Raw genomic sequence first — 18,114 nt, 5'->3', positions numbered from 1 at the left:
TAATGATCTTTCAAAAATCACTAGATTCTGGAATGGTTCTGGAAAACTGGAAAATTGTTAATGTCACTCCACTCTTCAAGAAGGGAGAGAGCCATGTCAAGTACCCCGTGATGGGTTAAAGAACCAGCAGAGATGGAAAATACTTTGGAGTCCAGTATTGCTATTAACTAATGATATTTATTAGTAACTACGCAATACTGTAATATAAATGTAGATAAATCAAACAGGTTAGCAATGATTATGTGTAAGTAAGTAAATCAGTAAGTGTGGGAATATATATGAAAAACCAAGCTTTAAGTCTTGGGGTAAATAGATATAGTCTTACGATGATGAGTAAACTTCAGTTCAGTTCGTGGTGTTGTGTTGAGTAGTGATGGGGGGAGAGAGAGAGAGAGAGATTTATTTATTTATTCATTTATTCATTCATTGATTCAGTTGAGCTGACGCCGTCGATCTTCCCGTTGTCCTCCAAAACCCTTTAAGAGTCACCGGCTGTGACTTCAACAAAGGAGACCGTTTTTCTGTGGTGGAGCTATCAATCCAGGCAAGGGTTGGACACATGGACAACTTGCCACCGGTCAATCCCTTTTCTCACTGCAAGAGCCACTGATCGATCCTCCAAAAACCCCACTTTTTCTGTGGGCACAACAAAGCTCATTCAGTGTCCAAAAACATGTTCTGCAGGTCTGTCATCTGACCTCCTATTTATCTGACCGTACTGAGTACCAACTGTCTCTCAAATAACTCCTCCTTTCTCTGTCTGTGTAAGAGTGTACAAGCAGGCAAGTGTCCTTGGGGAAGTATAAACACACTCCAGAGAAACTATAACATTGATTGTCCCTCAAATAATGCTGGCGTCAGTCACCATAGCGACTTACGAGCTGCTTGGTGCCTTCTCTCTCTAACTCAACAGAAATTCAAAAGTTAGTCTTCGTGTATCTCTCTCTCTCTCTCTCTCCCTTTCTCTCTCTCCCTTTCTCTCTCTCCCTTTCTCTCTCTCCCTTTCTCTCTCTCCCTTTCTCTCTCTCCCTTTCTCTCTCCCCCTTTCTCTCTCCCCCTTTCTCTCTCCCCCTTTCTCTCTCCCCCTTTCTCTCTCCCCCTCTCTCTCTCCCCCTCTCTCTCTCCCCCTCTCTCTCTCCCCCTCTCTCTCTCCCCCTCTCTCTCTCCCCTCTCTCTCCCCCTCTCTCTCCCCCCCTCTCTCTCCCCCCCTCTCTCTCCCCCCCTCTCTCTCCCCCTCTCTCTCCCCCTCTCTCTCCCCCCTCTCTCTCCCCCCTCTCTCTCCCCCTCTCTCTCCCCCTCTCTCTCCCCCCTCTCTCTCCCCCTCTCTCTCCCCCTCTCTCTCCCCCCTCTCTCTCCCCCCTCTCTCCCCCCTCTCTCTCCCCCTCTCTCTCCCCCCTCTCTCTCCCCCTCTCTCTCCCCCCTCTCTCTCCCCCTCTCTCTCCCCCTCTCTCTCCCCCCTCTCTCTCCCCCTCTCTCTCCCCCTCTCTCTCCCCCCCTCTCTCTCCCCTCTCTCTCCCCCCTCTCTCTCCCCCTCTCTCTCCCCCCTCTCTCTCCCCCTCTCTCTCCCCCTCTCTCTCCCCCTCTCTCCCCCCCTCTCTCCCCCCTCTCTCTCCCCCTCTCTCTCCCCCTCTCTCTCCCCCCTCTCTCTCCCCCCTCTCTCCCCCCCTCTCTCCCCCCTCTCTCTCCCCCTCTCTCTCCCCCCTCTCTCCCCCTCCCTCTCTCCCCCTCCTCTCTCCCCCCCTCTCTCTCTCCCCCCTCCCTCTCCCCCCTCTCTCTACAGTCATAGTCATACTTTATTGATCCCGGGGGAATTTGGTTTTTGTTACAGTTGCACCATAATTAATTAAATAGTGATAAAACCATAAATAGTTAAATAGTAATATGTAAATTATGCCAGGAAATAAGTCCAGGACCAGCCTATTGGCTCAGGGTGTCTGACCCTCCAAGGGAGGAGTTGTAAAGTTTGATGGCCACAGGCAGGCATGACTTCCTATGACGCTCTGTGTTGCATCTCGGTGGAGTGAGTCTCTGGCTGAATGTACTCCTGTGCCCAACCAGTACATTATGGGAGACATTGTCCAAGATGGCATGCAACTTGGACAGCATCCTCTTTTCGGACACCCACGTCAGAGAGTCCAGTTCCAGTTAGGCCAGTTAGTCTGACCTCAGTGGTTGGGAAGATATTGGAGTCGATTATTAAGGGTGAAGCCTCAGGGTACTTGGAGACACATGATAAAATAGGCCATAGTCAACTTGGTTTCCTCAAGGGAAAAGCTTGCCTGACAAATCTGTTGGAATCCTTTGAAGAAATAGCAAGCAGAATAGACAAAGGAGAATTGGTTGATGTTGTGTACTTGGATTTTCAGAAGGCCTTTGACAAGGTGCCACACATGAGGCTGCTTAACACGCTACAAGCCTATGGTATTACAGGGAAAATTCTAGCATGGATAAAGCAGTAGCTGATTGGTAGGAGGTAAAGATTAGGAATAAAGCCCTTCTGCCTGGCTGCGGTGACTGGTGGTGCTCCACAGGGGTCTGTGTTGGGAATGATTCTTTTTATGTTATATGTCTGATTTGGATGATTGAATTGATGGCTTTTATGCAAAGTTTGCAGATGATTATGAAGGTAGGTGGAGGGGCAGGTTGTTTTGAGGAAGTAGAGAAGCTATAGAAAGACAGATTAGGAGAATGGGCAAAGAAATGGCAGATGGGATGCAGTGTTGGGAAGTGTATGGTCATGAACTTTGGTAGAAGAAATGAAAGGGTTGACTTTTCTAAATGGAGATAAAATACAAAAAACTGAGGTGCAGAGGGTCTTGGGAGTTCTTGTGTAGGATTCTCTAAAGGTTAATTTGCAGGTTGAGTCTGTGGTGAGGAAGGCATATATGATGTTAGTTCAAGAGGACTGGAATATAAAAGCAAGGATCTAATGTTGAGACTTCATAAAACACTGGTGAGGCCTCACTTGGAGTATTGTGAGCAGTTTTCAGCTTCTTATCTTCGAAGGGATGGGCTGAAATTGGAGAAGGTTCATGAAAATGATTTCAGGATTGAATGGCTTATTGTTTGAAGGGTGTTTGATGGCTCTGGCCCTGAATTCACTGGAGTTCAGAAAAATGAGGGGTGACCTCATTGAAACCTATCGAATGATGAAAGGCCTTGATAGAGTGTATGTGGTGAGGATGTTTCCTATGGTGGGAGAGTCTAAGACCAGAGTACACAACCTCAGAATGGAGGGGTGTCCTTTATGAATGAAGATGAGGAGGAATTTCTTTAGCTAGAGACTGGTGAATTTGTGGAATTTTTTGCCAAAGGCAGCTGTGTCCAATTCGGTATTTCAGGTTGATAGATTCTTGATTGGTCAGGGCACGAAGGGATACTGGGGAGGGGGTGGGGGTGAGAAAGGAGATTGGGGTGAGAGGAAAATTGGATCAGTCAAATGGCCTAATTCTGCTCCTATATCTTATGGTCTTTTCCTGATACTGTGCTGTGGCCCCTCTGTACCAACTGGTTAGAGTGCTCTCAACGGTAATTCAGAATCTGGAATTTATTGTACAGTGTCAACACTGTCCAATGAATAAGAGTGAAGTGCTGTTAAAATCTAACCGTGTGTTCTGTGCTTTCCATAGTAGCTTTGTATCGGGAAATTGCTTTGCTTAGCATTTATATTGAACTAACTGTGGACTGTTTATGTCCCTTAACTGTCTGCAGTGACAATACAAAGCATTGAGCCGCTGGTTGTTTCAGAGTGTACATAAATATTAAAGATGTGAGGGAATAGTTAACTGTTTCTTTTGAATTTACCCCTCAACATTATCACAACTGGCAGACGGACAACATAATCCCCGCTGGAATTGTGTGGTTATATTTTTTTATTTGTCTGGATGATGTTGGAAATAGCTTGTCGCTGTCCCTTTGTATTTGTGTGTTCTCTGAACTTCTCTGGCTATAGTCTGCTGCAAGAGAAACCCGACTCAACAAAGAAATTCTGTGGCATCCTGCCAAAGAAAAATAACCATCACACTTTGAGTCATGACTGGCATTATCTTCCCACAAGTTGGTGTGCTGGTTTGAAGAGCTGCCTCTTCCTTTCCAGCCCTGACAAAGTATCTCCGCCCAAAAATTCCACCAGAGATGCTGCCTGACCCGTTGAGTTCCTCCAGCATTTTGTGTGCATTCTAGACGCAAGATGGTTCTCCTCCTTCCCTGTAATTAATTTAATCCTCCAAGAGGACACCGATCTTGTCATAGGGTTTGGAGGTTTGCGTGACCCAGTGAGCCAGAGAGCTGTGTTGGCTGCAGTCAGGGACTTGTGCTTTGGCTCTTGGTGAGGTCACCCTTGTCAAACAGGTCAAAGAGTAGAGGCCTAACTAAGAGTGGTCCACTGGTCCTCCAGGTTCGGGGGGGTTCAGCTGAGGGCTAACAACCCTGACCAGTCTAAAAACAATTGTTATGGAAACTGCAATGAAGGATCCTCCTATATAGACAGGGATGGAGGACCTTCATGCTGCCCTAAGCACCAGAGGTGTAATGGGCAGTAAGTAATTTACTTAAATTAATGATTTTATTTATTTAGATATACAGGGTGGAACAAATCCTTCCAGCCCAACGAGCCATACCACCCATCAAGCCACCTTGGCCTAATCACAGGGCAATGAACCTACGAACCGGTACTTTGGAATGTGGGAGAAAACCTGAGCATCCGGAGGAAACCCGCGTGGTAATGGGGAGAACGTACAAACTCCTTACAGGCAGCGATGGGAATTGAACTCCGAACTCTGACACAAGCTGTAATAGCATTGAGTTAATTAGTACTCTGCTCTGTCACCCCAAAAATTTCTCAGTTGCAGGGTGGCAAGGTAGCACAACATTTCACACTGCCAGTTGTAAAATCAGGGTTCAATTCCTGCCACTGTCTGTAAAGAGTTTACGCGTTCTCCCCATGACACCTGGTTCCCTCCCACATTCCAAAGGTGTATGGACTAGGGTTAATGACTTGTGGACATGTTATGTTGGTGCCAGAAGCATGGTAACACTTGACACTTGTGGGCTACTCAGCACAATTCTAGCTGATTTGATTTGACACAAACAATGCATTTCACTGTCTGTTTCTATAGAGAGGTGTCAAATAAATCTAATTTTAAATAATCTAATTCTTCTTTCTCTGTGGGTTTTACAGATGAATGAAAAGGTGAGGTCTTTGGGAGAAGTGACTTGATGCAGGTTGATGGAACTAGGCAGAAGCATGGACTAGATGGGCCAAAGGGTCTGTTTCTGTGCTGTAGTACTCTGATTCTAAGTTGTGCTAGAGGCCAGTGGGTGGTGGTGAGTGACCAGAAATGTGGAATGACATCTTGAAGATATTCAAAATCCTTTTTTCTTTGTATTTTAACTCAACTTCTTGCCTGTTTCTATAACCTTACTGTTTGTATACCAATTTGTAACTAGTCTGTGTATACCATGGTCCACAGTCAGTTTTGTGATCTGTGACCAGTTAATCTCTTTGATAATATGTTAACCGCAACAATAGCTGTACAAAGTCACAGAAAAATTACAGCATCGAAGGATGGCACTCAGCCACTGTGCATTGTGATGTGGAGCAGTGAGGTTCACATCTTAAACACGGGGAAATCTATAGATGTTGGAAATTCAAACAGCACACATAAAAGTTGCTGGTGAATGCAGCAGGCCAGGCAGCATCTCTAGGAAGAGGTACAGTCGACATTTCGGGCCGAGACCCTTTGTCAGGACTAACTGAAAGAAGAGCTAGTAAGAGATTTGAAAGTGGGAGGGGGAGATCCCAAATGATGGGAGAAGACAGGAGGGGGAGGGATGGAGCCAAGAGCTGGACAGGTGATTGGCAAAAGGGATATGAGGATCATGGGACAGGAGGCCTAGGGAGAAAGAAAAGGTGGCGGGCGGGTGGAACCCAGAGGATGGGCAAGGGGTATAGTGAGAGGGACAGAGGGAGAAAAAGGAGAGAGAGAAAAAAAGAATGTGTGTGTTTATAAATAACGGATGGGGTACGAGGGGGAGGTGGGGCATTAGTGGAAGTTAGAGAAGTCAATGTTCATGCCATCAGGTTGGAGGCTACCCAGACGGAATATAAGGGGTTGTTCCTCCAACCTGAGTGTGGCTTCATCTTTACAGTAGAGGAGGCTGTGGATAGACATGTCAGAATGGGAATGGGACGTGGAATTAAAATGTGTGGCCACTGGGAGATCCTGCGTTCTCTGGCGGATAGAGCGTAGGTGTTCAGCAAAACGATCTCCCAGTCTGTGGGATAGTCCCTTTGCTGGCACGCAGCCCACCGTGCACTGTGATGCCGAGCAGTGAGGTTCAGATAGTCCCTTTGCTGCTCATCCACATGCTTCTGTGGCCTTGCAGATTTTTCCTGTTAACATCTTAGTCACTGCACTTTTACATTTACTTCAGATTTCTGGATTGCTGTTGTGGCTTCCTTTTAAGATGAATTTGCTGTTACTGCATTCCAGATTATAACCACAGTGTAGAAAGTTTCTCCCTGTACCATGTGTGTGGTTCTTTTGACAGTCACTTCATTCCACATTCTCTGGTTTCTGACCCTTCTGCTGATGGGAATGGTTTCTATCTATCAACTACTCCTGTCCCAATCCTTCATGGTTCTAAATACTGCTGTCCCCAGATTATTCACCCTGTCCGTGTACCAGAAACCTCTCTTCCCTAGATTCAGTGCAGAGGCTTCTGAACCTTGCAAAGCCTTTGTATCTTTCTTAAAAAGTGAGGCCAAGAAATGATAAAAGTTAGCTTTATTTGTCACGTCAGCTGGTTGTTGGTATAGTGGCATCCACGCTGGACTTTGAGTGGTCCCAAGTTTGAATCTGACCAGCTCCCTGCACGCCGTGCCTGGTTGAGTGACACGCTAGCAACTCAGCCTGATTTAAAAAAAACAGACAAATGATAAAAGAAATGGCTGCCCAATGCGTCAGAAGGCGCGGAGAGGAACTAACTAACTTGTCACATGTACATCGAAACAGAGAGCGAAATGTGTTGCTTATGCCAAATCAAATCAGCGAGAATTGTTTTGCCGTGTTAAGTGTTTCCATGTTTCTCACACAGCATGCTCACAACTCACTAACCCAAACCTGTACGTCTGTGGAACGTGGGAGGAAACCAGAGCACTGATCCGGTGTTTTATAATGGCTCATTGTTACATAATTTATCTGTATCGATTAGAATCCTGTATATATTTTTAAGAATGATTTCCTAATCTGCCCTGCGCTGTTCAACAATCTTTACGTATAAGCATGCAGATCTCTGTTCCTGTACTCCTTTTAGAACTGTTACTGTGACCTCATTGCCTCGCTTCATTCGTCCATTGAAAAACAAATCTGCACTTCTGTGATAAATTTCGGCTGCTGTCTGCCCATTTACAAGAATCTGGCTATGTCCCGGCATCCAATACTTTACCACTTCCAAGTTTAGGAAATTGCCCCCTGTATATCTTCATCATCAATAAGTGTCATGTCGTATGACGTGAGCAGTCATGGTCTATCCACGACCATAATTGTTCTTGGCAACTTTTCCACAGAAGTGTTTGCCATTGCCTCCTTCTGGACAGTGTCTTCACAAGACAGGCGACCCCAGCCATTATCGATACTCTTCAGAGATCGTCTGCCTGGCGTCAGTGTCGCATAACCAGGACTTGTGTTATGACCATCCACCACCTGGCTTCACGTGATCCTGATAGGTGGAGGGGTGGCTAAACAGGCACTACACCTTGCCCAAGGGTGATCCGCAGGCTAGCGCATAGGTCCCCAACCTTTTTTGCAACGCGGACCGGTGGACCCCGGGGGGGGGGGGGAGCGTAGTGGTAGGGTTGCCAGTGGACAAGAGTAGAAGTCAAATATGTTGTGTTTACCCCGAGAAAGACTGCAATGACCATGAAGACCATGAAGCCTTGCGCGGGCACCAGTGCGCATGCACGTACGTGCTGATTTTTTCCTACAAATCATTTTTGGTGATTCTGTTCGGTGGGGGGGGGTGGGGGTTAATCACGACCGGCATATAGGTGATAAGTGGCTAATACACTCAATTTCGTTTCTAAAAGGGTTTATCTAACGGATTTAATATTAAACACACAGCGCATATTTTCCTCGCATGAATACAGTGATAAGTCAATTATCAGGGGAGGACAGGGGAACTTGAAGTAAGTGTTGAATGAACTTCCAGTAGAAGTGGTAGAGGCAGGTTCGATATTATTATTTAAAGAAAAATTGGATAGGTATATGGACAGGAACGGAATGGAGGGTTATGGGTTGGGTGCAGGTCGGTGGGACTAAGTGAGAGTAGCGTTCGGCACGGACTAGAAGGGCAGAGATGGCCTGTTAACGTGCTGTAATTGTTATATGGTTATATAAGTCACTTATAAGTCAATAGCATCATAACATTTTAAGTAACATTTGGATATTAAACACACAGCGCATATTTTCCCCGTATGAACATATAAAATCATTGCAACACACCAATATCGCTGAATCAGTGGGAGCCTTGGGCTTGTTTTCCTGCAACGAGATGGTCCTATCGAGGGGTGATGGGAGACAGCGATACTCAAACGGGGTTCCTTATGTCCAGTCTATTCCGCAATTTAGTTTTCGTTGCATTCATTGCAGATATGTTGGAAATGGAAGCAACGTTTTCAGTACATTCGTGGCTATCTCAGGATATTTAGCCTTGACTTTGATCCAGAATGCCGGCAGAGATGTTATGTCAAGCATACTTTTCAGCCCGCTGTCATTTGCAAGTTCGAGGAGTTGATCTCCTTCCCACGCTGACATGGATGACGCGCGGGTAATGACCTCGCGTGCGTTCAAGCTCAACAGTGGGCGTGACAGGGAATGAGGAAATGTGCAGCTGACTCGTATCACCAAATCATATCGTTTCCTCGCGGCCCAGTAGCACATGCTTTGCGGCCTGGTGGTCGAGGACCACTGGGCTAGCGGAAGGAAGGGCACCTTGCAGCTCTGGTAGAGGTGTATCTCTATACCGCCACCCAAGACCCCTGTATGCTCGAGTCATTAGGAAAATCAGTAATCTTTGTGGTCTTCTTGCAGGGACACCATTAAATGTTTCTCTCCAGGGCTGAGAACACTTGTTCACCTCCTTTTATATGTTTCATGTCATTTGGCCAATTTCCTATCTGTGCCACTGCTGGTCTTCCTATTTCCAAGGCCTTCCAAGTCATTCATCTCATCGAGTCTGCCCTGCCATTCTATCATGGCTGATTTATTATCCCTCTCAACCCCATTCTCCTGCCTTCTCCCCATATCCTTTGACACGCTACTGATTAGGAACCTATCAACATCTGCTTTAAGTATACCCAGTGACGGCCTCCACAGCTGTCTGTGGCAATGAATTTCACAGATTTACCCTCTTGCTAAAGAAATTCCTTCTTATCTCTGTTCCTAATGGAGGTCATTCTATTTTGCTGCTGTGCCCTCTGGTCCTAGACTCCCTCACTGTAGGAAATGCCCTTTCCAGGTCCACTCCGTCTAGGCCATGGGTTCCCAACCTGAGATCCATGGCATTAAAAAAAAAGGTTGGGAACCCCTGATCCAGACCTTTCAATAATCCAGCCTTTCTGGATTACCTTTATCAATCAACATTTGACCCAATGAGTGCTAATACAATATCTGATTGTTTCCCCATCACCAAAGTTAAACTCATTCTCCTACAATTACTTCATTTCTCCTGGCTTTCTTTTGAGCAAAGCGATGACATTTGCTGTCCTTTGGTCCTCAGACACCAGATTCAGATTTATTTTTCGCATGTGCATCCAAACACCCGGTGAAACACGTCATTTGCATTAACAGCCAACACACCCAAGGTTGGGCTGGGGGCAGCTCGCACATATCGCCACGCATTCCAACAGCAAGATAGCGTGCTGGTGATGCAGCACCCATGGTCAGCTCCAACAAATGAAGGGCCTCATCAGGGCATGCTCCCTAAGAAGCATAGTGAATCACCCAGATCATCCTCGTACCGTACTGACGATTGGCATAAACAATACAATTCACTGTATATTTTGGTGTACATGTGGCAAATGCAGATTCAGATGAATTTATTTATCGCATGTACAGTACATTGGAACAGTGAAATGTGTCATTCGTGTTAACAATCAGCGCAGCTAAGGATGTGCTGGGGGCAACCCGCAAATGTTGCCACACACTCTGGTGCCAACACAGCTAATCTCTTTTTAAAAAAAACGCTAGTTGGCAGCCCAAGAGAAATACAGCGGTTTGCTGTTAATTGGACCATTATTTAATCAGGGCAGCCACTTATTTGAGGCAACACTTAAAGAATAAAAGAACTAATGGAGAAAATCACCAGGATTCCCGTTATTTATTTGGAACACTATGCCGCTTAATTGGGGCAGGACATTTCTAACTAATGTTAGTTTGATGGTGCAGTCTCATGGGCATTAGGCAGAACACTGTGCTTCAAGCAAACAGTTTTTAAATCGTATCAGTTGCATGTGTTTGTGTTGAAAAATCAGCTGTTTTTGTCAGTGGTAGTTAATGAGAAATAAACAGTAAGACAATTCAGATCTGTTCTGCTCTCTGCAGCTTCAATCATTCAGGCTTGGAGATACCAGAAATAGCCGGGAGTGAAACTGAAACAATTTCGCTATTTCACAAGTTAGAATCTATTAAGAATTTGAAAGTATCAAATTCTTCGTAGTTTCTACTTTGAAGGAAACATTTTGGATGCTAGAATGAAAATGAGGATTTGGAGGATGCAATCTTTAATAGTATTGTAGAAAGACCGTCCATTATCTGCACTAAGTGTCTGTGCTGATCTTGTTCACTTACGGTCAAAAGAACAGGATGAATTCCTCTGTTGATAAGTATTAGGAGCTAATCGTCTTATAATACTGCAGTAGTATTGGTAGTATTTTAATTTTTCTGCATTTTAGTTAAATACATACTCAGTTTGCTTTTTATATACCTAATCAACTATTTCCATGAAACTTCGACTAATTGGGACAGCTGCTTAACTGGGCCAAAATGTACTGGTCCTGATGTGTCCCAATTAACTGGAATGCACTGTACTTGTATTATTTTAACTGATCCTAGTTACTAAAGAATCTCAAATGGGTATGGCTGTTTTTTTTTATTTCATAGGACCTGGTGCTTATGCAATTACATCATAGGTTTGCCATGGAATCAGTGCCATGGCATTTGTAATTACAGTCATAAATTTATTTTTTATATATATTTTATTTATTTTGCGATACAGTGCAGAGCAGGCCATTCTGGCCTTTCAAGCTGTACTGCCCAGCACTCTCCTGATTTAATGATTTAATTACAGGACAGTTTACAATGACCAATTTATCTACCAATCGGTATGACTTTGGACTGTGACAGGAAACCCAAATGGAGGACTATGCAAGCCTTAGATTGATTTTGGAGGTGGTTAAAAGGTCGACATAACATTGTTTGCCAAAGAACATGTACTGTGGTGTACTGTACAGTGTTTCTTAAGGTGACAACTCTTGGTGAGATGAGGGACATCTGTGATGCCCAAAATGTGGAGAGTCAAGGTGCGATAGTTCCATTTAATATCAGAGAATGTATGCAGTATACAACCTAAATTTTTTTACTTTTTACAGACATCCACAAAACAGAATTAAAAACCCCAAAGAATGAATGACCAGAAGACATTAGAACACCAAAGCCCCCCCCCACAAGCTGCAGCAAAAGCTTCCATTCTCCATCCTCCCCCCCCAACCCCAACCTGCTCCAGCAAAAACTTCAACCCACCCCCCACCACCCTATGCAAGCAATAGCAAAGTCCCTCAGAGGCCACAATCTAGAGACAATCAAAAACTATTGTCCATCCCACCACTTCAACATCTCTGGTCGCTGTAATTTTAAGAGAAGGATGTATTTTGAAGCTGGAGGAGCACATGACAGTAATGTTAGCTTAAAGAAATGTGTGTGTGGTAGAGAGACTTCAGGTCTATATTTGGTGTAGTTGCACTCAGTCAGTCATAAACTTTACCTGGAAAGATCCAGTTTTGATCCTCTGACCGCTTGAATTCTTTCTTTTGTATCTACCCTCATTGATATCCAGGACTTGCACTGTGACTTTACCACTTCCCCTTTCTTTGCAAAAAGGCATGTGCAGAAAAGGCATAATAAAGTCATAGAATACCACAGGACAGAAACGGATCCTTCTGTCTTGTCCCGTTAACCCGCACTGGGACCATAGCACTCTCATCTCTGTACTTAACCAAATTTCTGTTAAATGTTGCAAATTCCAGCAATTCCGTTGGCGGCTCATCCCACACTTGCGACACCCTCTGAGTTAAGTTCACCTTAAAACATTTCACCGTTCACCCTTGATCTACAATTTCTAATTCTGGTCTCACCCACACTCCGTGGAAAAAACCTGCTTGCATTTACCCTGTTTATACCCCTCACAATCTTCTATCCCTGTATGGAATTTCCCCGCATTCTCCTACACTCCAGGCAATAAAGTCCAAAGCTATTGAACCTTTCCCTGTATCTCGGGTCCTCGGGTCCCAACAACATCCTTGCAAGTGTTCTTGTGAAAGACTCTCTCATATAAATAGAGTTTATTGCTTGCTTGAATGTGAGGGATGGTTGTAATTAGATTTTTATTTGATACAAGTGTAATAACCTTTCCAATCTAAAGTGTTCCAATCTTGATATCCGCTGGCAAATTGAATATTACTTACATTGGTCAGACAACTTTTATTTCATTGTTTCAAAACCACTCATTTTTCTGAACTGTGGAATTATGAAGTCATAGAGGAATAATGTATGGAATACAGCCCTTCAGCCCATTGAGTCTGTGCTGGCTCAGCACAGATTTTTATATTAATTCCACTCTAATCCATATAATTTAGCCTCTTTATCTATTATCTCAGTCACTACACTGCACTGTAAATATTTCAAACCAACTTGAGTAATGATGTTTACATTGTGAACACATGCTGGTATTTATGCACATTTTATTCCATAAGACATAGCAGTAGAATTGGGTCATTGAATTTGCCATTCCATCATGGCTGATTTATTGTCCTGAATTCTTCTGCCTTCTCCCCATAACTTGATGCCCTCATTAATCAAGAACCTATCAACCTTCGCATTAAATATACCCAATGACTTGGCAATGACTTCCACGGATTCAAGCCCTCTAGCTAAAGAAACCCCCCCCCCCCATCTCTACTCTAAATACAATGGCCTTGTATTCCGAGGCTATGCCCTTTGGTTGTAGATTCCTGCACTATAGGAAACATCCTGTCCACATCCACTCTATCTGGGCTAAACAATATTCAATAGATTTCAGTGAGAATTCCCCCTCATACTTTTAAACTCCAGCAGGTACAGGCCCAGAGACATCAAGCTCTTCTCGTATGTTAACCCTTTCATTCCTGGGGTCATTCTCATGAACTTCCTCTGACCCAGTGCAATGCCAGCACATCCTCTCTTAGATAAGGGGCTCAAAACAGCTCTCAGTATATTATATAAAATGCCAGGCTCTGTAGAATTTAAAATTAGGTGTCTGCTGCTTAACCAAACATGAAATTCCAACAACCTCACGGGATTCTCCACTATAATTAGAAACAGTTTCTCTCCAATGACCCAAATACTGTCTCACCGTCCCCACAATATCTGGAGCTGGCCCTTCGGAATACTACACTTCTCTGTAGTAAGAATCTTGGAATATTGTGTTCATTTCTGGTCACCTTAATATAACAAGGATGTGGAAGCTTAAGAGGGTGCTCAACCAGGATAGTACCTGGACTACAGACCAGGTCTTATGAGGAAAGGTTGAGCGAGCTCGAGCTTTTCTCTTTGGGGTGAAGGAGGATGAGAGGAGACTTGACAGAGGTGTATAAGGGGCATAGATCAGGCGGACAGCAGTCCTCAGCCTGAAATGTATGTTTATTCCTCTCCATAGATGCTGCCTGACCTGCTGAGTTCCTCCAGCATTTTGTGTGTGTGTTGCTTTGGATTTCCAGTGTCTGCAGATTTTCTTGAGTTTGTACGTTCTCCCTGTGAGCACGTGGGTTTCAGTTTCCTTCCACATTCCAAAGACGTACGGGGTTAGGAGGTGAATTGGTCACATGGGTATAATTAGGCAACATAGATAGGCTCATTGGGATAGAAGGACCTTTTACTGTGCTGCATCTCTAAATTAAAATAAAAACTACTTTGCTAACTTGGTGGTTAATTAATGTGCCATCCTGCACAACTTTGGGATATTTGTGACTTCACTGCTTTTCTCTTCATGTGCCATACTGTGTCATCCGAACCTGGGGTTGCACTGAAATAGAAAGAAGTGACCCCTTCTCATTATTTATACTGCCGGACTGTGTGCTCTGTCAGTCATTTCTTACCCCGTCAACACACACACAATGCTGGTGGAACGCAGCAGGCCAGGCAACATCTATAGGAAGAAGTACAGTCGCTGTTTTGGGCCGAGACCCTTCATCAGGACTAACTGAAAAAAGAGATAGAAAGAGATTTGAAAGTGGGAGGGGGAGGGGGAGATCTGAAATGATAGGAGAAGACAGGAACCCTAATTTATGCCAGAGAAAGCAGGATCTCCCAGTGGCCACGCATTTTACTTCCACGTCCCATTCCCATTCTGATATGTCAATCCATGGCCTCCTCCACTGTCAAGATGAAGTCACACTCAGGCTGGAGGAGCAACACCTTATATTCCGTCTGGGTAGCCTCCAACCTGATGGCATGAACTTTGATTTCTCTAACTTCCGTTAATGCTCCTACTCCCCTTCTTACCCCATCCCTTATTTATTTATCTATTATCTCCTCCCCCCCCCCTTTTTCTCTCTGTCCCTCTCACAATCAGTCCTTGCCTGCTATCCATCTTCCTCTGGGCTCCCCTCCCCTTTTCCTTCTCCTTAGGCCTCCCGTCCTGTGATCCTCCCCCTTCTCCAGCCTCGTATCCCTTTTGCCAATCAACTTTCCAGCTCTTCGCTCCATCCCTCCCTCTCCTGTCTTCTCCTATCATTTCGGATCTCTCCCTCCCCCTCCCACTTTCAAATCTCTTACTAGCTCTTCTTTCAGTTAGTCCTGATCAAGGGTCTCGGCCGCAAACGTTGACTGTACCTCTTCCTATAGATGCTGCCTGGCCTGCTGCGTTCCACCAGCATTTTGTGTGTGTGTTGCTTGAATTTCCAGCATCTGCAGATTTCCTCATGTTCACACTTCTTCCTCTGTTCTGGCTTTGTCCATAACAGCAAAAGGGAGCAGTACGGATGTTGATGTGCTAGGGTGTGAATCCCCAGCCTGTCAAAGGGTTCAAATATCATCAGGTCATCTCCTGCAGCATTATAATAACCAGTTCCACCTTGTGCTGTCTCTCTTGCAGGCTTCTGCTGTAAGGATTTGCGTCGTCATGTGTGGGCGCACTGCGTGCTCACTGGCAGCTGATCAGCTTAAGCGCGCCTGTTCTTATCGAGACAGGCAAGGAAGGAGACGAGAGCCTGAATGGAGAGATGGGGACCAAGATAAGTATAGACCCTCGTTCAACAGAAGCCCACATTCCAACAGTCCAGTGCTGGTTTCCAGACGACATTTTGACAAAGTAATTGATTTCATCCTCTCTATTTCTATGTTGCCTGATGATCAATAGAATGATCTTCTGTGTTTTAGAGTTTTGTAGCATGGGAACAGGCCCTTTGGCCCGACTTGACAATGCTAACCAAGGCGGTACCTGAGCTGCCCGTTTCCTTTCGTACAGCCTATACCCCTTTTGCTCCAGATTTCAGCATTTGCCATCTCTAACATCGCCCTTTAAACCTTTCCTGTTCACGTATATTTGCAAAACTCTCTTTAGTGTTATTGTAATCACCTCTACCATTTCCTCTGACAAATCGTGCCACTTAACCACCATTTCCAAAATAAAAGTAAATCATCAAAGTGCATCTGCACTCAGTGGTTACTTTATTAGTTAGATGAATGGAAGTTGGTGTAGCCCAGGGTTCGATGCGTTGTTGGCTCTTCTGCACACCACTGTTGTAAAGTGTGGTTATTTGAGTTACTGTCACCTTCCTGTCAGCTTGAACCAGTCTGGCCATTCTCCTTTGACCCCTTTTATGAACATGATGTTTTTGCCCACAGAATTGCTGCTCCCTGGATATTTTTTTGTTTTTCTCTGTAAACTCTAAGGACTATTGTGCGTGAAGATTCCAGGAGCTCAGGAGTTTCTGAGATACCCAAACCAACAATCATTCCACTGGCAAAGTCACTTGGATCACACTTATTCTCCATTCAGATGTTTGGTCTGAACAACGACTGAACCTCTTGACCATGTCTCCATGCTTTTATTTACAGGTTGAATCTGTGGTTAGGAAGGCAAATACAATGTTAGTATTCATTTCAAGAAGACTAAAATACAAAAGCAATGGTGTGATGTTGAGACTTTATAAAGTATTGGTGAAGCCTCACTTGGAGTATTATGAGCAGTTTTGTGTCCCTTATCTTAGAAAGGCTGTGCTGAAGCTGGAGATGGTCCAAAGGAGGTCTATGAAAAATATTCCAGGATTGAACAGCTTGTCATATCAAGAGCATTTGATGGCTCTGGGCCTGTATTCACTAGAATTCAGAAGAATGAGGGATGACCTCGTGTATATGGATTTCAGCAAGGCATTTGATAAGGTACCCCATGCAAGGCTTATTGAGAAAGTAAGGAGGCATGGGATCCAAGGGGACACTGCTTTGTGGACTGCAACTGGCTTGCCCACAGAAAGCCAAGAGTAATTGTAGACAGGTCATATTCTGCATGGAGGTCGGTGACCAGTGGTGTGCCTCAGATCTGTTTTGGGACCCCTACTCTTCGTGATTTTTAAAAATGACATGGATGAGGAAGTGGAGGGATGGGTTAGTAAGTTTGCTGATGACACAAAGGTTGGGGATGTTGTGGTAGTGTGGAGAGCTGTCAGAGGTTACAGCGGGACATTGATAGGATTCAAGACTGGGCTGAGAAGTGGCAGATGGGGTTCAATCCAGATAAATGTGAGGTGGTTCATTTTGGTAATTCGAATATGATGGCAGAATATAGCATTAGTGGTAAGACTCTTAGCAGTGTGGAGGATCAGAGGGATGTTGGAGTCTGAGTCCACAGGACACTCAAAGCTGCTGCGCAGGTTGACTCTGTGGTTAAGAAGGTATATGTTCAATTGGCCTTCATCAATCGTGGGATTGAGTTTAAGAGCCGAGAGGTAACATTGTAGCTATGTAGGACCCTTGTCAGACCCCATTTGGAGTACTGTGCTCAGTTCTGGTTGCCTCACTACAGGAAGGACGTGGAAGCCATAGAAAGGGTGCAGAGGAGATTTACAAAGATGTGGCCTGGACTGGGGAGCACGCCTTATGAGAATAGGTTGAGTGAACTTTGTCTTTTCTCCTTTGAGTGACGGAGGATGAGAGGTGACCTGATAAAGGTGTACAAGATGATGAGAGGCATTGATCTTGTGGATAGTCAGAGGCTTTTTCCCAGGGCTGAAATGGCTGGCAGAAGAGGGCACAGTTTTAAGGTGCTTGGAAGCAGGTACAGAGGAGATGTCAGGGGTAAGTTTTTTATGCAGAGAGTGGTGAGTGCATGAAATGGGCCGCGAGCAGCGGTGGTGGAGGTGGAAACTATAGGGTCTTTTAAGAGATTCCTGAATGGATACATGGAGCTTAGAAAAGTAGAGGGCTATGGGTAAGATAAGAACATTCATGTTTCCAAGTTCCTGCCTGACGGCCTCAGTTTCTACCTGATACTATTACTTACTGTAATTTCCCACAAGAAAATGAATCTCATGGTTGTATCGGTGACATATGTGTACTTTGATAATAAATTTACTTTGAGCTCGCTTGTCAAAGCAGTGTACAGGGTTGCGTACTGTCGTACGCAAGCAGCTACTTGGAACCACAGGTGAGAGATGAGTGCCTGGTAGAGACCAAAGGTGTATGTGCTGCTTCAGACTGGACACAATAAGCCCCCTCACTATAGCACTAAGAACCTAGTGCTACTAACATTAGCTAGTCCCCCGAGGTAGCTGGGTCCCAGGGTCCAATGTCTATGGGAGCA

At 44.8% G+C, this 18,114-nt stretch overlaps 1 protein-coding gene across 1 annotated transcript in view; it reads left to right on the top strand.

Annotated features, from left to right (window-relative positions):
- hmces (5-hydroxymethylcytosine binding, ES cell specific) overlaps positions 1-18,114 on the top strand; it is a 62,100-nt gene that overhangs the window by 15,697 nt on the left and 28,289 nt on the right. Inside the window, exon 2 of the mRNA XM_063068422.1 lies at positions 15,409-15,624. Within this exon, the coding sequence (XP_062924492.1) occupies positions 15,436-15,624 (189 nt within the window). The 5' untranslated portion in view covers positions 15,409-15,435. The remainder of the gene's footprint in view (positions 1-15,408; positions 15,625-18,114) is intronic.

Source organism: Mobula hypostoma, chromosome 15, assembly GCF_963921235.1.
Source record: "Mobula hypostoma chromosome 15, sMobHyp1.1, whole genome shotgun sequence".
NCBI lineage: Eukaryota > Metazoa > Chordata > Chondrichthyes > Myliobatiformes > Myliobatidae > Mobula > Mobula hypostoma.
The sequence above is the reverse complement of the archived record's forward strand: the minus strand, read 5'-3'. Positions and strand labels throughout refer to the sequence as shown.